Source organism: Pelophylax lessonae (assembly GCF_965119305.1).
Source record: "Pelophylax lessonae genome assembly, chromosome: 2".
Lineage (NCBI taxonomy): Eukaryota > Metazoa > Chordata > Amphibia > Anura > Ranidae > Pelophylax > Pelophylax lessonae.
The window spans coordinates 358,332,979-358,358,354 of NC_138769.1; the positions used below are offsets into that span (position 1 = coordinate 358,332,979).

Below are 25,376 nucleotides of genomic sequence, written 5' to 3' on the forward strand. Positions count from 1 at the left end.
GTTGGGACTGTATTGGACAGGTGATGAGCAGTGCCTGGTTTTCTCCACACATACCGCTTAGAATTAAGGCCAAAAAGTTCTATTTTGGTCTCATCAGACCAGAGAATCTTATTTCTCACCATCTTGGAGTCCTTCAGGTGTTTTTTTAGCAAACTTCATGCAGGCTTTCATGTGTCTTACACTGAGGAGAGGCTTCCGTCGGGCCACTCTGCCATAAAGCCCCGACTGGTGGAGGGCTGCAGTGATGGTTGACTTTCTACAACTTTCTCCCATCTCCTGACTGCATCTCTGGAGCTCAGCCACAGTGATCTTTGGGTTCTTCTTTACCTCTCTCACCAAGGCTCTTCTCCCCCGATAGCTCAGTTTGGCCGGACGGCCAGCTCTAGGAAGGGTTCTGGTCGTCCCAAACGTCTTCCATTTGAGGATTATGGAGGCCACTGTGCTCTTAGGAACCTTAAGTGCAGCAGAAATCTTTTTGTAACCTTGGCCAGATCTGTGCCTTGCCACAATTCTGTCTCTGAGCTCTTCAGGCAGTTCCTTTGACCTCATGATTCTCATTTGCTCTGACATGCATTGTGATCTGGAAGGTCTTATATAGACAGGTGTGTGGCTTTCCTAATCAAGTCCAATCAGTATAATCAAACACAGCTGGACTCAAATGAAGGTGTAGAACCATCTCAAGGATGATCTTACTTAGTCTGAATACTTTCCGTACCCACTGTATATCGATCTATGTCTATTAATGAAGAAATTAGACTTTTTTATAGTAAAGATATACCAGTTACTTGTCAACAAGAAGTAATTAATTGCCAGCTTTAAACCATTTCCAAACACAATATTTCTTACAGGTGAACAACATCAGGAAAACTTTGAAGAAAATAGAAAAACCACATGGATTGTATCCTAATTATTTCAGCCCTGTCAGTGGTAGCTGGGTCCAGCGTATGTACAGAATTATTTTTTAATTAGCCTATGTCATTTTAGAATTTTTACACTGGTCAAAAATTTTACTCGTGAAAACTTTGTGGTTTTTATGTTATGAATTTATTTTTAAATGATACCCAAAACCATTTCTTTCCAACCTCAGTAGTTAAAGTGTAACTGCAGTGTTGTCAAAGTGTGCCTGCATATTTTAGTGCTGTTACACTTGTTGAGCATGATGGATATTCCCATATGTCCTCCAAGTTATATACTTACCTGTCCACACTATGAGGATTTCTTGGCTATGCAACCTCTTTGGTGCCACATAGCTTCTTCTAAAAATCTTTTCTGTTGGTTCCTGTTTATTTGCTGGGAACTAAAGGAAAACATTTTCAAATTAGGGTATGTGGTGCCAAGGCAGCCACTCAGCTAAGATCTCATCAGAGCAGGGACAGGTGACTAGGTACAGTATATAACTTGGAGAAGGGCTGTGGATGCCTATTAAAGTGGAATTAAAGTTCACCTAGCCTATTGCAAAAAAAAAATTAAACACCCGTTGTGGGGGGGGTGGGGGGTGCAGTCTTCTGGGAAACCAGTCAGCCAGTCTCCTAACCATTCCTTCTTCCTCTATAGTGACCGCTGATATGCTAATTCAAATCAATGCACAGTCTGAAAATTATTATATATATTTTTATTTTTTTTTAATCCTTCAGGGTTCTGTCGCAAAATTACTAAGAGTGATGAAGTGCCCCTTATCGTATGTGGGCATCTATAGCTATATTGTAGGGCCTAGGTGAGTAAAGGCCCGTACACACGTACCGATTGTCGGCCGTAAATATTCGGCCAACGTCCGATCGGCCGATTGTCGGCTTGTTAGTATGATGCTTCCGACAACCGACTGCGACTTTTCGGCCGAACAAAATCTGGTGTGCAGGCTATAAAATTTTTGTAGGCCAACAAAGAACGGCCAATTGTTCGTCAGTCAGTACTGATTTCGGCCGACAAAAAGCAGATGAGCAAGACTCGGTATGCTTAGAGAAGAAAAAACACACGGAAAGTTAACCAGCACATGACATCACTTCTGCAGTCGGTTGTTGTTGGCCGACAAAATTCGTGTGCAGTCTTTAGCACTTTTCAACCTACACGACAGCACGACAAAAGACGGCCGATCATTCGGCCGACAAGCGGTACGTGTGTACGGGGCATTAAGGTTTTCAAGTAAATCGTGTGGTCAAAGGATACCTGTTGTCAACTGACCATACTAATGATATGCAGGCAATGCAGATGTGACTGCACATACTTTGTGTTGTCCTGAAATCCAAGGATGTTTTCTAGCAAATATTGATTTAACTCTAATATCTGGTTCTTGGTCTCTACTCGCTCCTACCTCTGATGCCTTGTTATTGGCCTTTGATGAAAATTGTTGTCCTTACAGACCAAAAACAAGGTGCAGAATGGGGAAGATGGTTTGGTCAATTGGGAACGTTGGTATTTACATTTAAATGGTTCTGAAGGTAGAAGGTTTTTTTACCTTAATGCAATCTCTGCATTAACGGATAAGTTCACCTTTCAGAACATGTTGCCTGTTCCACCAGTATTTAGGCTGGAACATGTAGCTGCAGCCTCCTCCCCCCCCCCCCCCCAGTGACAACGAGTGGGCATCTTCTCTGGGTGCCTGCTGTCACTGTTCAAAAAAAAGGTGGCTGTGCGGGGCTCTACCCGCTCGGCCAAGTCAGTCCTTTTTGAATGGGAAACTACAAGTCCTTGTAGATGTTGGCTTGAAGTTGTAAATGTCAGCATGTAGTTTCGATGAACTAACCCTGGCGCTGTTGAGCACTCTGGTAGTTTATTGTTTCTTCCTATCAGTATGTATCTGCCTGCCGGTATGAGGTATGAGCAGACAGCTACACTGACAAGTCTGCAGGAGTCCAGCATGGCACCCTAGATCTGCTGATTGCAGGTGCAATTCTTTACAGGCTCCAAGTGAAAAAAATATTATTTATTTATTTATTTTTTTAAAAAAGGTAAACTTATCATTTAAAGTACAATACCTTATGCATAGAGCGTCTTCCCCTTAAACTTACCTGAGCCCGACCTTGGTCCAGTGGTGTGCGCAAGAGCAGTGGCTCTCTCGGCTCTCTCCCTCTCTCTCTCCATTGGCTCAGAGACAGCAGCTGGAGCCATTGGCTCCTGCTGTTGTTAATCACAGTCAGTTCAGAGGGAGCGGGGGACAGTCAATGGATACACAAATTGGGGCTCAGGAGCGAGCTCGCACAATTGCTTCTACAGCGAGCAGCTTGCTATAGGGGGAAACCAGGAGTAGCGGAAGTATAACATTTTTGTTATTTTAATTTAAAAGAAAAGCATTTACAATAATTTTAAGCTGACCATTCACTGATTGAAATTCGGCCAGTTCAGCAAGAACCTGCTGAATTCCAGTCAGTGTATGGCTGTCCCAGCTCATTTGATCGACTTTGTTGTTTAATCGAAATTGTCCTCCACTAGTGGCTGCAGCCAATCAACTGAAGCCACCAATCAGTGTATTTTGACAGCACTGCATGCCCCAGTCATAATACAATATTTAGATCACACAAATGAGGTGGATGGAGGCATTTGTTAGCTTCTTTTCATTCAGCCCGTTGGCTAAAGAAAAAATAAATAGTTTATGACCAGGTTAAGAGACTGACTCAACCTTCAGGGCATTTGCAGATCATTTTGCATATATGCAGCATTTCATTGCTATAGTCAGCTGAGGTTTAGTTGATTATAGATTCACTTTAAAATCTAACCATGTTTTACACTTCATTATATTTTCACTGTAGAACGGAAAATTTTCTCTTGCTTCTTTTTTTTTTTCACTAAGCCCATAGTGACTTGTCAGATGTAATTAGAAGCTTTAGACTTAACCTAATGTAATTTTCTTTGAACATCACAGAGCTAGTATGTAAAAGACATTGTATTAGAACACTTAATTATGAACTGACAATTTTCAAATGACAATGCAGAGAAGGAATTGGAATTTAAGAGGTGCTTGGCATGGATACTTAACATCAAAATTTGCATGCGCACAAATGAAATGTCGGATTAAATTCTTTATCATCCTTTCTCTACAAATTGTGTGTCACTTCTCCCACTATAGATCATGTGTCTCTTGGAGGACTTGGTGACAGCTTCTATGAATACTTAATCAAGTCTTGGCTGATGTCAGCTAAACAAGATAATGAAGCAAAGGGCATGTACTATGAAGCTGTGGAGGTATGAAACAAGCTTTGTGTCTTGTCTACTAAATACGTTATACTATGTAGGTCAATCTTCTGTTAACCCAATATTTGTTGTGCCAGAAGGTCGGTCCCGCGAGCCATGATTTTTTATCCAGTTAACGATAAATTCTGCAGGAATGTCTAAAGCAACAGATATATTCGTACATTTTCAGAAACTTACGGTAGATTATTTTATACTTTGCAGCTTCTCAATACTAACTGATACTGCTGATTTTCTATTACTCACACAAACACAAACACAGGCCCAGACCCCCACTTTTCCCCCCTTGTCCCTAGTGTGGGAGCTTTCGGCCTTAGAAGGTCACAATTTACTGCTTTATTTTATATCTTGGAAAACTTCACAAAAATATTCTAACCTATCAGGAAAGATAAACTGCTGAAATACTAAGGGGTACTTGGTGGAAGATGGTCTGTGATTTCTGGGCAGTTTATAAAACACCATTGTAGTGCTATCCTAAAAGTCCAGCTTTTCACTGTATTAGTTAAATGCCTTTAAAATTTTCTGCAATCAAATTTGTTCTCCTTCTTTTTGAGCTAAAACAATGGCAATTGTTTAATGGAAAAAGTGTCATACTGTATAACACCTTTTATCCAACCTTTTGCATCTGTAGTTCTGAAAAATTCAGTATAAAGTAGTGGTGAAAAATTATACTTGAGTATTTAGCCAATCATTTAGTGTACTTCATGATACACAGGGGTACTGTGGCAGGGGGGGGGGGGGTGTCTACACACCCCATGTGGGGTTTTGCCTACAATCATAAAGGTTTCCTTCTTTCTTATGTCAGGAATTTGGGAGGTATGCTTAAAGAGTTTGCAACATACAGGGTTTGAGCCACATTGGCATATGTTTCTTGTTGCAGGTCATCCCATATTTCTGTTATTTCAATGCTTTCTAATTTTTATAATAACTAAAAATATGTGCTGTTTATAAATAATTTCCTATGAGGTGCATGAAGCTGCACCACTTCAAACACATGTAATCTGGGGTGTGATAAAGTAGCGACAAAGTGCTTATTATGATTTTTACCACTTGACCCCCAGAAGATTTACCCCCCTTTTGTGACCAGGCTACTTTTTGCACTGCGTTACTTTAACTGACAATTGTGTGGTCATGCAACGCTGTACACAAATAACATTTATGTAATTTTTCCCCACAAATAGAGCTTTCTTTTGGTGGTATTTGATCACCACTGCGCTATAAATAATAAAAAAAAAAAAAAACAACAAATTTAAAAAAAAAAAACAATATTTTTCAATGTCTGCTATAAAATATATCCAATAAAAAAATGAAAAAATTGAATTTCTTCATAAATTTAGGCTAATATGTATTCTGCTACATTTTTTTGGTAAAAGAAAGTCCCAATAAGTGTATATTAATTGGTTTACGCACATGTTATAGTGTCTACAAAAAATATGGGATATATACTGGAATTTTTATTTTTTTATTTTTATACTAGTAATGGCGAGGATCAGTGACTTATAGCGGGACTGCGATATTTCGGCGAACATTCTGACACTAACTGACACTTTTGACACCTTACGGGAACTAGTGACATTAATAAGGTGATCAGTGCTAAAAATGTACACTGTCACTGTACTAATGACACTGGCTGGGAAGGTATTAAACATCTAGGGCGATCAATGGGTTAACTGTGTGCCTAGCCAGTGTTTGTGTATACAATGTGTCGTGCTTTCACTAGGGGAAGAGATGGATTTGAGTCCCTGCTTTGCAGGAACACAGAATCCATCCCTTCCCCCCTGTCAGAACAGAACTCTGCCTTATTTATAGGCAGAGCTCAGTTCTGAGTCTCTGCCAGACGATCGGCGGGTGTCTGCGGATATTGAGTGCCTTGCACCCGCAGATCAACTTTTGTTGTGAATAATCACAGCAGAAGCAGCATGTCCCCTGCAGGCAGAAATGCGGGATCACGTGGAAATACACGATCCAGCGCACAGTTACTGCCCTGTAGCAGTAAAACTGCTATAGGATGGTCAGCAAGTGGTTAAAAACTACTAAAGACTAAGGCTGTCCATACACAGGAGAGTATGGTTGCGTGTACAAGCATAATTCAACTACCATAAGATCTCAGAAAGATTTTGCAATCAACATACTGTTTTGCAGAGGTGCCATTATTTCTTAATGGCACCCCCACACATCGGCACGATTCTGGGTGCATAAAACCACATAGTGCTTTTACACAATGCTATTTCCATGTGGCTGGGTCTCAGACTTCAACGGTGCGGCTCACCCTGTGGTCCAAGCCTCGCTTTTACTCCACACACACCATCTCATTTCCTGCTGGACAGGAACCGGAAAGACAGAGATGACAATCGACCATCAGCGTGCCGATGCCCCATGTCGATCCCGGACGCTGGAGGACCCACATATCTACATTTACTTACCCAGATGTAAGTTTCTAATATACCTCTCTAAATAAATGCTGCAGTCTTTACTCAGAGGCGCCTGTCTTTTCTCTTTGTTTCTTGCATGTCTGGAGATTGCTTCCGCTCCCCAATAGGCTGGCCTTGAGTTTATGGACTGTTTCCTTTCCAACACCACAAGGACTATTAGGGCAGCCTATATGGATACCCTATGGACTATCAATTAGTGTCTTATGCTATCTGCTTGCGCCACCTTGTGTATACTTTTCATTCAAACTAATTGGCTGTTGTGCCCCCGCAAACGTGGCCCAAGCAAAACGAAATAGTGTGGACCTAGCCGAAAGAAAACAAACAGTAAGACTTTGAACATGTTTTGTTTTGATGTACCCTACTGTATTTAGCTGATTTAAGCTAAAAATTTAATTTAGCTTTAAGAAAAAGAAACATTCTTTCAAGGACAGTGAGGTACACATTTTGGCAAGAGAAGGCAGCTGGTTCGCAAGAGGCGGCAAAGAGGCCATCTGCAGCAAACTGAAACTATCTGTTACATATGAATAAGTATGATAATATAGTATGAACAGAGTGGTTTTACAGACTTTGGGACTTCCCATCTTGTTCATGGGCAATCAACATCTGCCTTGATACATTTCATTGTGATTGAATTAAAATGATTGAGGTACTCATGCGGCTTTAAATGAGTATGTTTCGGTCAGTCATTAGAGCTGTCTTCAACAAAATGTCTTTGACATTCAGAACAAGTCCAGCTGAATGTAACTAATTACTACTAGACCAAGCCACAATTCTTCCCATCCCCAAATAATGGTTGGCCGGGGTTATCTGCAGAAGTAATAAAATGTCCATACCCAAGCAGTGGTTTCCTGATGTGATTGAAACTATCTATGTCTAGAAATAGTAAAGTACCAAACAAAAAATGAATTGTAATGGTCCCCTGTGCTCAAAAGAGAAAGCGGACCACCTATCTGGGATATCCACACTTGAGTCCCCAATTTAAGGTGGATTGCTGCTACCTAGAATAAAACAAATAATATTGCAACACCAACTAATCTTAATAGAGAAACTGGCATCAGTAGCGCAATCACATTATGGTCATATAAACAGTATAACTTAAATACAATGGCCCATAAGCCATTGCAATCTCTATTTAGATTTTACAAAGTGTGTTTTTTATAAAATCGAAATAAAGACTGATTTTATTTATAAACGGTATCACACTAGTGGGGTTGTTATTCTATTTACATATGCCCATGTGGATGACGGTGTGGTACTGAGGAGAAGGAGGACGTGTATCTTGTTGGGAAGGACGTAATTTAAATGCAGAGGATTTGTCTGACCCGGAATAAAGAGCCATTGTAATAAGCGAGTAAGCCCTGTCCATGAGAGTGGGGGGCAGTGGCGGCTGGTGCTCAAAATTTTTGGGGGGGAGCAAACAGAAAAATGTAATAGGCATTGCTTTGCGGCAAAAAACGCTGTAAAAAATTGCGTGACTATGAGGTCGCAAAAGTGTGAATGGGGCCTTCAGTAAATAAGGTATAGTGTGCCCCCTTTCAATGTAGAGAGACCAGCGTGCCCCCTTTCAATGCAGAGAGACCAGCGTGCCCCCTTCCAATGTAGAGAGACCAGCATGCCCCCTTTCAATGCAGAGAGACCAGCGTGCCCCCTTTCAATGCAGAGAGACCAGCGTGCCCCCTTTCAATGCAGAGAGACCAGCGTGCCCCCTTTCAATGCACAGTGACCAGCGTGCCCCCTTTCAATGCACAGTGACCAGCGTGCCCCCTTTCAATGCACAGTGACCAGAGTGCCCCCTTTCAATGCACAGTGACCAGAGTGCCCCCTTTCAATGCACAGTGACCAGCGTGCCCCCTTTTAATTCAGTGACTGGCATACATGCCCCTTTTCAATGCAGTGACCAGCATACATGCCCCCTTCAATGCAGTGACCAGCGTACATGCCCCCTTTAATGCAGTGACCAGCGTACATCCCCCCTTCAATGCAGTGACCAGCATACATGCCCCCTTTCAATGCAGTGACCAGCGTACATGCCCCCTTTCAATGCAGTGACCAGCGTACATGCCCCCTTTCAATGCAGTGACCAGCATACATGCCCCCTTTCAATGCAGTGACCAGCGTACATGCCCCCTTTCAATGCAGTGACCAGTGTACATGCCCCCAATGCAGTGACCAGCATACATGCCCCCAATGCAGAGATCAGCGTGCGTGCCCCCTTCAATGCAGAGATCAGCGTGCGTGCCCCCTTTCAATGCAGTGACCAGCGTACATTCCCCCAATGCAGAGATCAGCGTGCGTGCCCCCAATGCAGTGACCAGCATACATGTCCCCAATGCAGAGATCAGCGTGCGTGCCCCCAATGCAGTGACCAGCATACATGTCCCCAATGCAGAGATCAGCGTGCGTGCCCCCAATGCAGTGACCAGCATACATGCCCCCAATGCAGAGATCAGCGTGTGTGCCCCCAATGCAGTGACCAGCATACATGCCCCAATGCAGTGACCAGCATACATGTCTCCAATGCAGAGATCAGCGTGCGTGCCCCCAATGCAGTGACCAGCATACATGTCCCCGATTCAGAGATCAGTGTGCGTGCCCCCTTACTTACCTGGAGCAGCAGCGGCGGCGGGTGGCTTCTCATCAGTCCCGGTGGCGCATCTCCTCGGGTCCTCCCGCTCCCGCCTCCTCCTCGGCCAATGGCATTGGGTTTGCCTTGCGGCCAGGAGGAGGATCGGTGTGGCAATAGCGAATTTTCATTCGCTATTGTCACACAACGGGTGGGCTCGTGGGCGCACTGCTCTGCGCCCCGGCTCCACCCTTTGCATCACCCTATTAGAGCCTCTGGCTCCAATCAGGTTATTTAAAAAAAACCCATTAAGCTCCATGCGTCCGGCGCCCCTGCATGCAGTTTAGGGGGCCGGACGCATGGATGGGGGGGGGGCAGCGCCCCTGCGCCCTCAATAGACCGGCCGCCACTGGTGGGGGGGCAGATATCTCTGGTGAGTGTCCAATTCCCTTGGGGTGACCAGCACTCTGGTGGAGGCTTAAAAGGTGTTACCTTTTTATAGAACTGCACAAGTGGGACTTTTGGACTTTTTTCTCCCTCACCTTGAATTTGGAGTTGATCCAGATATGGACTCTTCTTTGTGATGACACTTTTGTGATAGACTGTTTCCTCCACATTACACTCTCCTGTGTGCAATTAATTGCTTATGGGTCATTGTATTTAAAAGTTATACTATATGTTTATATGACCATAATGTGATTGCGCTACTGATGCCAGTTTCTCTATTAAGATTAGTTGTATGTATTAGTTATATGTCTAATAATAATTATCTCATGAGCACCTTTAAAAGGGGGGAAATCAATGGGGAAAACATAAAGAGACAGGTTAATGGCAATTAATAATTAGAAGAAAATTGCCTTCTAATAAACTTGACAATTTGAAACTCTCAGTATACTATTGACTGATACAGCATGTGGAAATTTGTAGCCTGCCAGCAGCTAGAATCCCAATAGTTGCTTGTGCCCGTCTGATATTTTAACACTTGAATAATGATGTGGCCATATATCTCTCAATAGTATGAAGTGATTGTGTTGAGGCCTGGTTCACATCTATGCAGTTTGCAGTTTGCATATTTCAAACGCATTTTGCATTTTTCAATATACATTTTTGATCCATTGAAGTCTATGGCACCAAAAACACAGCTTGCTGGTCTCTGGCCCTTTCTATAAAATGCACAGATGTGAAAGTGACCCATAGGTAACCATGTTAAATGTACTGTAGTGTGTTTCTGAAAAACTGAAAACGCTAAGCTTCACACCAGGCCTTGGAAAATCCTAAGGCCTGGTGCATACCTATGCATTTTCAGTTTTGCAGAAAAACATGTAGCACTGTCCCCGTAGGGCTTGCTGTGTGACGACTTTTTGGGCCTCCTCTGATTACCTGCAGACAGTCACTTAGGGACAGTTCACTCATACATCCCTACTCCCAGTTACTCAATAAACAGTCCAGGGGTTTTGATTTTATATTTATTTTGGAACTTGGATGGGAGAAAGGAATAGTGGGATACTCCAACTTGAACTATTCACAATAGATAAGGACAACTCTCACCTTGCCTCAACAGGTAATTTGTGGAAGCAGACACACTGCTTTAACCATACTGCCACTTGTGTGGAAGAATTAAGTCTTTTTGTTCTCTCTAGCAGCAGAGTTGCTGCAACTACTTTAATCTCAAGGACACTCTCTAGCATTCCCTTGACTGACACCCGTCCAACCGAGTTTCTTCCAACATTTCTCTGGCCCACTGGCCCAAAGGAATCTTCACAAAGTGTTCATTAAATAAAGTATCTTCACAAAGTGTCCTTCCTCAGTACTTCTTTTAGCAGCAGTAATGGCCCATGGCTCAAAATATCTTCACAAAGTGTCCTTTAGCAAGGTGTCTCTGTCAACTAGGGGTTTACCCCCTCCAGGTAGCAGCCCCTGGCTTAAGCATGGGAGAAATCCTCCGTGGCAGAAGTTATTTTCTCCCAGGTGATGAAACTATGGCAGTTTTGATGATCCCTATCTTTTTTTGCAAGGATAGAAGAGAAAGGGGATCTGGGAAAAGGGCACCTAGCCCTAGCAGCAACATTGTAACAAAAGAACTCTTTGGGCGCACTAGCCCCTTCATAATTCAAACTCTCTCAGCAGCAGCAACAGAATTCTTCGGGCTCACTTGTCCTTTTGTAACTCAGATTCTCTTAGCTGAATCAAGAACACACACACACCTCAGTAGTAGTGGTCAGGTTGAGGTATGTGGACAATCTTGCCTTCAGGACTCAGGATACTGATGGCCCAGGCTTGGCCTTTTCCATCTGGGTGGTTGACCTCCACTCAGTCAATGTATATGGACCGCCCCAGATTCCAATTTGCCTTAATAGACAGGAGGGTGTCCGACAACTGAGACCTGGATTGGTTCTGATGCAGCTTATGGACTTATAGGGAGCCCCAGGCAGCCTCTTTAAACCAAGCCCCCCTCTTGCTCTTGATTTCTTCCATTACCTCACGGGGAGCATATGGCAAATCATATCCGTACTCCATGGCCACCTTCCTTTGGACAAGTCTTTGAAAATGAGAAAACCTGGTGGGGTGAAAGGGGTCTATCCTTTTGCAATCAGTTTTCAGTAGGCGTTGTTCTGTGCACAAGCCCTGGCATAGGTGCTGGGTGGGGATAGGTCTTGGACCCTAGTGGCACAGGCCTCACAGAACCCCAGATTCCTTGCACACTTCATCTGAGCGACTGTTGCCTCTGTCTCTTTACTAAGTGAACTGGAACTTGCAGGACTTCTTCTTCCTTCAGTTCCCCATTCCCACTTAGCCTCCACTTCTGATCCCCAGTCATTGATTCCCTATTCCGGGATCCCTAACAATATTCAAAACTGGGTGACCCCAAACTTCCCCACAAACTGGAAGACTTCAAATTCTGGGCCTTTTGACACCCCTCTTCCTCTTTAAGAGCTGGACTGTTTGTTGCTGCGAACCCAACCAATGCACCTTGTGACCACTTCTCAGTCCTTACGACTTGTGTACATTGCACCTCTGAAATGTGAGTCTCCCTGGTTTGGCTGATGGTTGTGTGGGTCTGTACTACTGGTCCTGGCCCCCCGCGGTACTCTCGGCACTCCCCATCCTCTCCAATAGGGAATGGCCACTATAGGTGTCAGCATTTTGGATGTGGCTCCTACCTCCCAGTTCACATACAGTCTTCTGGGCTGGCAATCACTCTGCTCCAACTTCAGCAACATGTCACTGCAGTGCCCACACTGGCCCCATGCTCACAGCCGCAAGGACAAATTCAGGCTTCTGTCACATACCAGTCCAAGGTGCTCCATGTCCCCTCTGCTGAACAATACCAGACTTCTCTTGGGCATCAATCGGACCCCTGTGTCCGACAGGGTCAGATTCTGCGTTTATGTCTGCTCTCCAGGTCCTCCGCCAACACGTTGGATAGCCTCTGCAGTCCGGCTCACCCCAGCATCCACCATCTTGCTCCTCCACCCACGTGTTTGCTCCTCAGCTACAGCCGACTGTGGTAGTGACGTCTCAGCTCCCTTCCTCCATTCAGATTGGCGACCCACGGACGGTGACTCTGCCCACGTCCCCAGACTAGCTGACTCTCTGGCTGTGGCTCCTTCTGCAAGGCATATCTATTTGGCGCGCTCTCTCCCACGCGGTGCAGTAATCCCTTTGCTGCTGCCATAACGCTGCTCAGCCTGCACGAATGGTACTACAATGCAGATTGGGTTCTCTGCCACAGACACACATAAATCCGCCTCTTTTTTATTTTGACTTGTGCTCCAATTGCACTTTTCCATTCACAAGCCAACCGAACTCCCTCACTGCTGTTAGAAACTGTCCTGCTGTTACTGACTGCACAGCAGACAATTTCTTCTACAGCACATGTACTGACACAACCTCTGACGCGCTGATCCCCGCGTCCTGGGTCACTGCTTTCCTGACCATACCTTAAAAGCACACTTGCACTGGTTACTGTAAAGCAGACGCTATTTTCCCCCACAGTACAGCACACCCTTTCTCCACCCACACTCCAGCACTTTACTTGAGAAGACATGGCATTTCTTTGGGTAAATATCCAGTCATTGCACTGATATTGGACGAGAAGACCTGGCTCGCAGTCTCAACACTAATTCATCCCAAAGTTGTTCTACCACGTTGAGGTCAGGACTTTGTGCAGGCCAGTCAAGTTCCTCCACCCCAAACTCGCTCATTCATGTCTTTTTGGAGCTTGCTTTGTGCACTGGTCCAAATCATTTGGTGGAGAGGGGATTATGATGTGGGGTTGTTTTCAGGGGTTGGGCTTGGCCCCTTAGTTCCAGTGAAGGGAACTCTTAAGGCGTCAGCATACCAAGACATCTCGGACAATTTCATGCTGCCAACTTTGTGGTAACAGTTTGGATGAGTAAGTTTGGGGTAGAGGAACTTTACTTGCCCACACAGAGCCCTGACCTCAACCTGATAGAACACCGCTGGGATGAATTAGAGTGGAGACTGTGACCCAGGCCTTCTCTTCCAACATCAGCGCCTGACCTCACAAATGCGCTTCTGGAAGAATAGTGGTCAGCCTTCCCAGAAGAGTAGAAGCTGTTATAGCTGCAAAGGGTGTGTTCGATATTAAACCTTATGGACTAAGACTGGGATGCCATTAAAGTTGATTTGAGTGAAAAGGCAGGTGTCACAATACTTTTGACAATATAGTGTAGTTGGGATTTTCTTCCAGTTTAAGTTAAATATTCAGGCAGACATAAAAATGCAAATGAGCATCTTGTAATTCCTTCTACCGTACATCTGAATTAGGAAGTTCAGGACTTTTACATAGTCAGCCTCTACTGTGATGAACTTTGGCTGGATGTAAACAAGTTGACAGGGAACAGAGCATAGTTGAAAAAGTATGTGTGCTTGTACTCCTCCACTGTCCACTGCAGCCTGGTTTGTGTTTTTTCTGTGTTGGATGCAGAAGACATTTCCAAGTGATTGCAAGTGTTTGACAGATAAGATGTCTCCCATAAAAAATATGTAAACTGTGAACTTGGCTGCTTTCCTGGAGTTCAGCATAACCTTTCCAAATCACAGTTCTAAGGGGTTGAAGACCTTCCCTAGAACACAGATGCAGGGAATACATTATAAATTATGGCCAGCTTATCAACACCCCCCTGTATTGAAATCAAAATTCTTCTAATTGCTGCTTTGTATGTGAGCAAAGACATCAAAGAAAAGTTCAAGCGAGCCTACTAGATCTCTTACCCCACAAAAGGGAAAATGGTTAATTGGGCCCAATTTAGAAATTCTCACTTAGGGGTGTACTCACTTTTGTTGCCTGTGGTTTAGACATTAATGGCTGTGTGTTGAGTTATTTTGAGGGGACAGAAAATTTACACTGTTATACAAGCTGTACACTCACTACTTTACATTGTAGCAAAGTCTAATTTCTTCAGTGTTGTCACATGAAAAGATATATTAAAATATTTACAAAAATGTGAGGAGTGTACTCACTTTTGTGAGATACTGTATGCTGTATTTCAATATACACCCAGCTAAAAAAAGGAAACTAATTTTGAATTTACTTCTAAAACACATTAAAATACATGTCAATGTTCAGGGCACTTGGGGTGTAGTTTTTTCAGTGTATATACACTATATTACAGAAAATATTGGGGCGTCTGCCTTTACACGCACATGAACATTAATGGCATCCCAGTCTTAGTCTGTAGGGTTTAATATTGAGTTTCCCCCCCCCCCCCCTTTGCAGCTATAACAAATGATTGTGGACCAGTGCCCATAAGACATGGATGAGCGAGTTTGGGGTGGAGGAACTTGACTGGCCTGCACCTCAACCCAATAGCACACCTTTGGGATGAATAGGAGTGCAGACTGCGAGCCAGACCTTCTCGTCCACATTAGTGCCTGACCTCACAAATGCGCTTCTGGAAGAATGGTCAAACATTCCCATAGACACACTCCTAAACCTTGTGGACAACCTTCCTAGGAGAGTTGAAGCTGTTATACCTGCAAAGGGTGGGCCAACTTAATATTGAACCTTATGGACTAAGACTGGGATGCCTTTAAAGTGGAGTTCCACCCATTTTTGGAACTTTAGATCTTTGTAATCCCCTTTAAAATGGCTTTTACCAATGGAAACTTTTTTTTTTTTTTTTTGCTAGTAAATACCTTAATTTCGGCTTTATTCCTCCTCTCCTCACTTCCTGGTCCGATCGGCGATGACGTCATTCGGCGATCCGCAGTGTCTGCTGGGATGTATTCTATTCCAGAAATCTCATTAGCTGTATCTGTACTGAGCCGTGCCTGCCCCGCCTCCGCCCCGCCTCCTCTCAATGAATTGCATTGTATGAATGTATTAAGGCTGTTCTCTGCCCAGCCTCCGCCCCGCCTCCTCTCAATACAACTCAATGAGAGGAGGCGGGGTGGAGGCGGGGCAGAGAACGGCCTTAATACATTCATACAATGCAACTGAATGAGAGGAGGCGGGCGGAGGCGGGGCAGGCACGGCTCAGTACAGATACAGCTACTGAGATTTCTGGAATAGAATACATCCCAGCAGACACTGCGGATCGCCGAATGACGTCATCGCCGATCGGACCAGGAAGTGAGGAGAGGAGGAATAAAGCCGAAATTAAGGTATTTACTAGCAAAAAAAAAAAAAAAAAGTTTCCATTGGTAAAAGCCGTTTTAAAGGGGATTACAAAGATCTATGTATTCCAACCTATTAAAAATGGGTGGAACTCCGCTTTAAGTCTATGTGCATGTAAAGGCAGGTGTCCCAATACTTTTGGTAATATAATGTATATCCTCTTGTTTAACTTGTGAGGTATCGCTCGTTTTAAAATTTCCCTTCTCCAACCATCTTTAATTTTTTTTCTATGCCCCAAAATTTTAAATCTCTTTCATTTTTATTGTGGCATGTTTTAGGTATGCAGAACAACTGGTAATATAGTGTATATACTCTTGTTTAACTTGTGAGATATCGCTTGTTTTAGAATTTCCCCTCTCCAAGCAACTTTAATTTTTTTTCTATGCCCTAAAATTTTAAATCTCTTTCATTTTTATTGTGGCATGTTTTTTCTATGCCCTAAAATTTTAAATCTCTTTCATTTTTATTGTGGCATGTTTTAAGTATGCAGAAAAACTGTGGCTTTTAAACCCCCTATTTATGCTGTAAATATGTTCACTTATTCTTTTAAAGTTCTGGTGTTGTGTCTGATATATTGATATCTAAAAGGTCACTGGTAGTGTTTATACGTATTACCCCCTTGGTGTTACAATTGATACAAAAGACTCTCTTAGTATTGCTCTTAAAATGGCTGCATCCAGCACATGGACTGTACCTTTTATGTATATGTAGGTTTTTAGGTAGATCAACCACATTGTGATCTATTTTGTTTTCGATTATGTTGGATGGATTAAAAAATTCAAGTTCTAACTGTTGTTTGATTAACAAACTGATTGAATACTATCCCTTATAGTGTATCTTTTGAGGACTTCTTTGAAGATCATTAGATTTAAAGATATTTTGGGTATATCTGAGAATCCTGAATCAAAGTATTTACAACCTTTTGTGATTCAAGTAAAGAGATCCGCTATATGTAATGAAGGGAATTAGAATCTGATTTGGATATCAATTTTATTCATATTGATATTATAAATATATTCATTTGTTCATATTAATAATTATTTTTGGTATTGATCCAAATTTTGAATTACTATATTTTCATAAGACCACAGTTCATTTCTATGATTTTTTTTTATTAAATTAATACTAAAAGGGCTATCTCAATAAATTGTTTAACTAAGCCAAAATCTTTGTGTTGCAGTGCAAATAGAGCTGCTGTGGCTGTTTATCATTGACTATTTATTGTGGATATATGTACCAGAAATGTGGGTTTTTAATTTCTTTCAAGGGGTTGAAAGTGGGTATAGTATTGTAGCTATTGGGTCTTGTATTTATTCAACTGTTTACACTTAAGTTATAATGAATGTATTATTTTATAGTATATAGTTAAGCTACTGTGTCTGACACTGGAAACAATAGCAAGGATAGGGGGATGACTGAAAAACCTCAGGAACTACTGTAAAAGTGGAATCTTCATGGGATAAATGGGACAACACACCGGTTAAATATCAATCATGGTGATACAGATGTTGTTACAGATGTAGGGCATTTTAAAAAACGCAACAGTAGTTGAAAGAAGACGAGACTCTAAACTCATAAAAAATGTTGGTACCTTGTAATATGGCTTGATTAAGAACAGAAGTTTTATGTCTCTCTATGATTGCAATTAACATCACCTTGATGTAGCTAGGAAACTTGAGCTTTGCATTTCAATCAGTTCACAAAAACAAACTTTGCATCAAGGTTGATGTTGCCACAGGATAGAATTTTAATTGTGTTAGTTCTCAATATCAGTCATAAGGGATGTACAGAAAAAAAAATTTTGCTTGTTTAGAGTAGTGCTTGTGCTCTATGCTTCCGAAGACGTCACACTTTGATGACAAAACGTGTCACGCTGAACCGCACGTAGCCTCGTTCTCGCTGTGGTACGTGGAACGCAAGCCAAGGCACACCTGGAAGTTCCATGCAGAGAGCGGGCGAACCGCTACAGGCGTCCCGCCGGACTTCCCCAAACCTTTCGGCTTCCTAAGTATATTCCACCGGTAACTTCTACACTGTACCACCAACGGTTTTAATATACTTTTGCAACTTTTTATGGAAAATTCTTTTATATTTAAATAAAAGAAAAGTTTTTTGTTTCATACTACACCATGAGGAGTGCGATTTTTTAATAAGCACCAGGACCCAGGACCACCCGAGCACGGACGGCTGGAATCCCGCTGGGAACTCACCACAAAAGCCCATTTGACCCACTTGCTGTACGGTACTGGGGGTCAACAACATCTGGTGAGTTTGAATTGCCTACCTCATACACAGGAGCACAGAGGGTGTTATCATTTAAGCACTTTTGAGTTTGAACTCCACAAATAACATTGAAGTTTGAAAAATCCATCTGGAACAACAATATTTTTTTGGAACACATGGACATTTTTTCTTTGGCACTGAGCACTTTTTCCTTTATCTATTAATATTATTACAAGTTTGTTTATGTGTTTAAAGCAATTTTGCACACCAGTTATAGCACATATATGTTTACTCAATGTGCGCACAGTCTAACAATTTTGAAACGTATATTTATATAAATGTAACCAGCACTATTGTAGCACTTTATACACCAATGGTCAATTGGGTGCACGTTTAACACAATAACATTCTCATAGAGCACAAGCACTTTTATACAACAAACAGGTAGAACATAGGTGGCATTCAAATCCCCTATACCACAGCACAGGCTGCAACAATTATCTACTTCCCAGGGCTATTTGGCAACAAAAAACCCATAAAAAAGTGTCATCAGGAACACACTTTCACATCCACGAAAAAAATTCATACGGGAATCTCCCACTTCCCCGTATATTAGGTATGCGCTGTTGAAGTAATATCATCATTACAAATCATTTTCAACCTGCCACCTAACAAGGTTTTTCACAGCAGCTACCCTTCCTTTTTTCATTCCACACCATACATTGGCGCGAGTGTTTTTTTCCATTCTCATTGTTTAGAGTAGTGTATGATGCAATCTTCCAGTGGGAGAATAAAGAGGAGAAACAGTTGGGTGAATAAAGAAGAATAACAGTTATGCTTGGGCCCTATGACCCCATAAGTCCTGTTACAGCTGCACTGTGTGTACCATCCTATGATATAAACAGTGTGCAGGACAATAATAACGATCATGGACTGAAAGTTACTATGCCTTTATGTTCGTCAAGAGTTAATGCAGAAGTAACAGTGTTTTTACTGACGTAGATAAAATGTGATTACAGTTAATGGATTATACTTTGTGCTTCCAAAAAGCTGATGCTACAGTTTACAAACTGGTGAATGCTGAGTACTGCATTCCATATTATGGTATGTGTTCGATTTTCTGAATTTATTTAAAATGTCAAATATTAAAAATATATCTTTCAATTTGTCAGAGCACCATCACCATGGTAACAATGTATGCAAAGCTCATGCAGTGTGCATATTCAAAAGAGTAAGTTTGATAGAACTTGTTGAAGGATGTGATCTTCTCATTCCTTCATGGATGAATGGGATGATGGGAAAAATAATAGCAGTCAATGCAAGTTTTCATGGCACTTATCTATTGCTTATGGAAGTCTCTCCTAAGCCAAAGGACACAGGGTGCAAAGCACAGGGCCACTGCAGCTAACAGTATTTATGTACAGATATGCTCTTTCTACTTGTTTGCCTTGCAAATGACATGGGGTGGCAACTAAAGGGGTTGATGACCTTTTATATTAAATCCCCTTAGAAAATTGATGTAGTCAAAACACTAACATTTATCATTTGAACCTGAAGAAAAAAAGGACAAGGGGGCATGGAACTTATGACTTAGAGGAAATGGTTAATCATGTACCTAGTTATTTGTTATCCACATATAAGGGCACAGCAATAAAGCACCGTTTACTTTTAAAGCATGCTACAATGCTGCAGTGTCTGTTGATATACACCCAGTATATACTAAGGTTCAGCTGACATTGATGCAATGCGACAATGTAGTGAGACTTTGATGCGCTTTTACATACTCTATGCCAAATTGCACTGTATATTGCACCAAAGTAGCACAGAAATCTTTTCTAAATTCACATCATGCTGAGTTGCATTGATGAGAACGCACACCATTGAATATAATGTGTTTTCCCTTGTCACGCGACTCTTTGCGACTCAAGTCACATCAGAAGTGGAACTAGTGTGAACCAGCACTTATGCAGCAAACAGAACCTTTCTGAAAAGTGACTGTGTCTGAAGGAAACACTTGCTTTGTCTTGCTTTGACTCTTCCATTTTGCATTTGCAGAATAAGGCAGGCCATACACAGTGCAAATTTCTTGGTTAAAATCAATAAACAAAAATGGGTACATTTCTGCGCTATAAATGAGATTAAATGAAAACAAAAAAAATTGGGTTGTGAAGGAAAGCAGCACACATGGACCTATAGAAAAATCCAACACAAAAAACTAAAAACATAAATGTGTAGTGCTATCCACAATGGAAGTTTTAAGAAACAATATACATAACAGTGAAGTAAAACAATATGAAGTCCATATGTTAGTCCTTAAATGAATAAGGAAACAAAAAAGACTTGTGCAAAGAGGAAGGAACCACAAGTCCCAGCATGCGGATGCACTCCATACTTCTTAGCTAGAAAGGATCACCGGTGGAAGGAACAGCACACCAAATAGCAGCTTACCAGATAGCATTGGCCACCCAAACCAATGGAGAGGCCACTAAACGCTTAACACAATGCCAGCAGACTGCCAGGTATCACTTTCTTGGGATGTGGTAACAGGAAGGCATTCAAGACCAGATGGTAAGGGGCCACATGTGTAAAAAAATGTATAGGCACATAGCGTAATACAGTTTAAAAAAATCAAATTTATTAATAAAAACGGTGCACTCGCATGGTTTGAAATGTAATCAGGCATGTACAATCCATAGACGCTGTAAAAGTAGGAGGGCCCCTGACGACGTCAAGCCTATGACGAAATGCGTTGGGTGGTGCCAGACGTGACGTCACCACGCTCCCAGAGCAGGCTTTTAGTGTATGAGTGCGGGGACGCCGCAGCTCCTACTTTTACAGCGTCTATGGATTGTACATGCCTGATTACATTTCGAACCATGTGAATGCACCTTTTTTATTAATAAATTTGATTTCTTTAAACTGTATTACGCTATGTGCCTATACATTTTTTTACACATCTGGCCTATAACCATCTGGTCTTGAATGCCTTTCTGTTACCACATCCCAAGAAAGTGATACCTGGCAGTCTCCTGTCATTGTGTTAAGCGTTTAGTGGCCTCTCCATTGGTTTGGGTGGCCAATGCTATCTGGTAAGCTGTTATTTGGTGTGCTGTTCCTTCCACGGGTAATCCTTTCTAGCTATCCGCATGCTGGGACTTGTGGTTCCTTCCTCTTTGCATAAGTCTTTTTGTTTCCTTATTAATTTAAGGACTATCATATGGACTTCATATTGTTTTACTTCACTGTTATGTATATTGTTTCTTAAAACTTAAATTGTGGATAGCGCAACACATTTATGTTTTTAGTTTCAAATTTCTTGGTTGCAGGAAAGAAATTTGCACGATTCCTCCAGCAACACAGGTGTTGACAGGTGAATCAGGAATTGTCTTCTCCCGGTAGGGAGTGAGGACGGGAAGGGGAAGCAATACCCACCGGGAGAAGACAGTGATTATCGCTAGTGACTGCTATAATCCCAAGAGAATCTGGCAGGCTGATTGTACCCAAGTTGATCAATCGATCAACTTGGTACATTCAGCTTGCCCATTAACAGTTTGAATCTTGGTTGGTTCAGCAGGAAGAGATTTGAACTGTATATGGCCAGCCTTAGAGAGAATCTGATTAGATAAAAGCTATTAAACATTTCATTAATGTTTACACAACAGGTTTCAGATCACAAAGCTTTAAAGCTGAAGTTGTGCTGGGAAAACATTTTCTCTGCAGCTTTAGTTACACTACTTGCCTGTAATGTAGTATGGCCACACACTGCTGGTGTCTGTAGAAATCTTCACTGCAGGTCTGCCCTGTCCTCTTCATGCTGCTGAACGTCTGGCCCCATTCGAGGTTACCAGCTTTGGGTCAGCTGCACTAAAGATAATCTACAGAATCCAGCAGCCTGCACATCTCGGGATATACTTCTTTCAGGTAAGTAATTTAACTAATGCCATGGAGAACAAAAACTCTGTGAAGAGAAAAGTAATCATGCATAAGACGTTCAATTTTTATATTTTGTTGTTGCCACATTAAAAGCCATTGTAGTCACAAATTACTGCATTTTTAAGTAAATGATTAAAGTCGTTTTCTATGCTTTTCTAGGCCATTGAAGCACATCTGATCAGAAAGTCTCCAGGAGGACTGACATATATTGCTGAGTGGAAAGGTGGAGTCTTGGACCACAAGATGGGGCACCTGACTTGCTTTGCTGCGGGAATGATGGCACTAGGAGCAAATGATGCACCACAGAACAAGAAAGAACATTACATGGAGTTAGCATCAGAAATTGCCAGCACATGTCATGAGTCTTATGTACGTACAGGTATGAATGATCCATCCCACATACACCAGTAAAATAATGTAATAACAGTGATCCGTCTCAGAGTTAAAAGCAGACGAAATTACCTGCATGCTTTATATGGCTCTGTAACTCGAAAAACTGAAGCAAAATAAGTAACCAACCACAAGATCAGACAGGGAGCTACTGTAACTTGCAATTTACTAAACAGGTGCAAAAAGTAAAAGCAATAATGTAAAACAAGTTTGGCTTGGCAAAGAACATGCATACACTACTGAATAATATAAACTAGGGTCTGATTATGAAAGCTGCACAAACATGGACTCATCACAGCAATGTATCTATGGCTCAATAAGAATAACGTTGCTGCACAGCATAGTTTCTATAACACTGGATAACAACAGATAGTCTACCTGAGAATCACTACTTCAATAAAACAGCTACTTTCTTTTATCCTTAAAAAAAAAGCCTCCTCCTCAGTGATGTGAAGTCCAGGGAGACTCTGGTAACATGGATGAGCAGCTGGAAGGATCCAAGGCCCAAGGACAAAGGGCCACCCTATTGGAACTGGGGTTCTCTGGTCAATATTGGGGAGAGGTTCCCCACAATAGATATGTATCCTGGAGATATTGCATGCTATTAGGTTCCCGACTGGCTATCCATACACCCTTTCTAACAGAAGACAGATGCTCTCCTGTCTGAAGACCACTTGCACAGCCACTTCTGGCTGTATCAGTTGCGGCCTTTCTGAGCTCCTGTGGGAGGGAAGCTGAAAAATGTATTCTTTCTGGGTGTGTCCAGGAACCCAGAGAGTTGTGGGAAATAGAATTAAAGGTGCCTGCGTCTGCATCTGAGCATGGTTAGTAAATGGGCGCTAGGCTACAGAGGGTCACCATCGTAATCAGACAACTACATCTTTCAGGAGTAGTGCTTAGCAATGGCAATCTTTATGCTTCTTACAAGACAGGTTTATTTTAATAGTACACCTTTTTTAAATTTGATACAGGGACAGCCTTCTTGCACAGGGCTCACATTTTATCCAAGCATATCTGACCAGGCTACTTCACTGCTAAAATCTCCTAAATACTGGTATTGTGGGAATTGTTGTTTCTGAGCAATAAAGACATCCCTACAACAACCTTGTGTTTTTTTCAGCTGCATAAGATGAGCATTATCTATGTGGGCGAGGATGGGCGGGGGGAATCATTTGGTACCCAAGTTGGAAGAATGAAATACAGAGCCCAAGGAAAGCTTGCACAATTTTTAGTTCCAAACTGTATGGTACCAGCAATCACAGTGACACTGGCAACACAGGTGCGGTAAGGCTAGTAGCAGTGCACCCAACAATGTTGGCAGTATATTGGGAGAATTCCAGCATAAGGGTTGTCACTTCGGTATAGCTCACATTATAGGAGCAGTATCTGTATAGAGGGTGGCTGACAGGCAGAGTAGTGGTGCAAGTGGCACTTAGAGGAGCGGTTCAAGTCCTATGACACAGCACTGAAGACCAGAGGACAGCAGAGCAGACAGCGGTGCCCTAATCTATCCCTCCTCGAACAGGAGCCTTTCCCTAGGGTTAATTCACTGTCTCAGGCAAGTGTGGTTCCTTGACCTACTCTATCCACTTGCAACTATGCGCCAAAAGGCATTGCATAAACTATAGATGTCCAGTATGGTCACCCAGTGTTGCAGTGTCCATTTGGACCGTTGCTCCCCTGGTAAAACTTATGGAGTCTGTGGAGGAACAATGTTCCTCTCATCCTCCACTCTCTCAGTACAGAAGCCAGCAACACAGCCCCACCTACAGAAGGGAGGGTAAACTGCACCTGCCTACAATTGTGTAGTTTGTATGTCCAATGAAACTATGCGTAAATCTTTGCATTCCCGTGTCTGAAGTTTCTGTTTATGTTGAAAAATGAGGCATTCAGCATGGCACTGTCTGTAATGTGAGACCCAATATTTCCTGTGAAGAAAGTACAAATCCCACAATCCATGGGTCTCTCCCATGAGTCTAGTGCTCATGCAAATGAAAGCTACACAGTAACTAGATCTGACAGCAGGGGGAATAATTCATGGACACACAGATGGGTTGATTTACTAAAAGAAAAAAAAAAGTGCACTTTACAAGTGTATTTGCACTCTGCAAGGGCGTGTGCTCCAGAGCTTAGTAAATGAGGGGAAGCTTTGCAGACTTTCATAATCCAATCATATGCAAGCAAAAATGTTTCCTTGCATGTTATTGGGTATTCTTGCAAAGTGAAGTGACGCCTCTGCATGCAGCTTTGTATAGCTAATACATAATGTTAACAGGCGCTTGATCACATATCGAACCAAAAATCCATAGAGTTAAAAGTCATTAATGGCACAGGGGGAGAAAAAGTCCACCATGTAGGGCAGCCATCCAAAAACCAAAAGCCAGGGGTTCCACAGGGCTAAAAGAAAGACAGACAGAGGCGCCTCTAAGTGTAGACTTTATGCAACAGGTTTAATGAAGGCAGCAAGCACGCTCGGAAACGCGTCGCATGCAGATGACATCATCCAGGTTTGACTATCCACCAAGCCTCTCTTAAGCAAATACACCGAGCCTACTTCCTGGTTCTAACCTTGCCGTACAAGCCGGCCACGGCGAAAGGATTTCGGCTCCAGCTGGACGGATGTCCATGACTGGATGATGTACACTTCTCCACACTGGAAACTTGTTTTATGGGCATGAATATATGCTTATTAACGTGAGTGCATAATTTTATTCATTAAACCTGTTGCATAAAGTCTACACTTAGAGGCGCCTCTGTCTGTCTTTCTTTTAGCTTTGTATAGGTAGCCTGTGCTCACCAGTCGTGTTAATAAGTTCTTGAAAGTGCATATTAGAGGCATAAAATAGCCAAATATATGCATTTGAATCGTTTTACTACAAATTCAGATGGGATTAGTGAGTGCTGGCAATTCCTAATAAACTGTATGCTGTACTAGTAAAAATATCTAACCTTGCTGCATTGTAGTGTCCAGGAATTGGTCAGAGAAGGTAATGCAGGGTTTGAATGCAGT

General features: G+C 42.3%; 1 protein-coding gene across 2 annotated transcripts in view; it reads left to right on the plus strand.

The window, feature by feature from the left end:
* The window catches only part of MAN1C1 (mannosidase alpha class 1C member 1), a 190,435-nt gene that overhangs the window by 147,686 nt on the left and 17,373 nt on the right, over positions 1-25,376 (plus strand). Inside the window, exons 8-10 of one of the 2 annotated variants that reach the window (XR_014224989.1) lie at positions 849-942; positions 4,061-4,176; positions 22,136-22,345. Coding sequence is in view for 1 of the 2 variants with exons in the window: in XM_082248373.1 (XP_082104499.1) it covers positions 849-942; positions 4,061-4,176; positions 22,136-22,355 (430 nt within the window). In the remaining variant the exon portion in view is untranslated. Of the gene's footprint in view, positions 1-848; positions 943-4,060; positions 4,177-22,135; positions 22,356-25,376 lie in introns of both variants that reach the window. The other variant, XM_082248373.1, reaches the window with a different exon arrangement.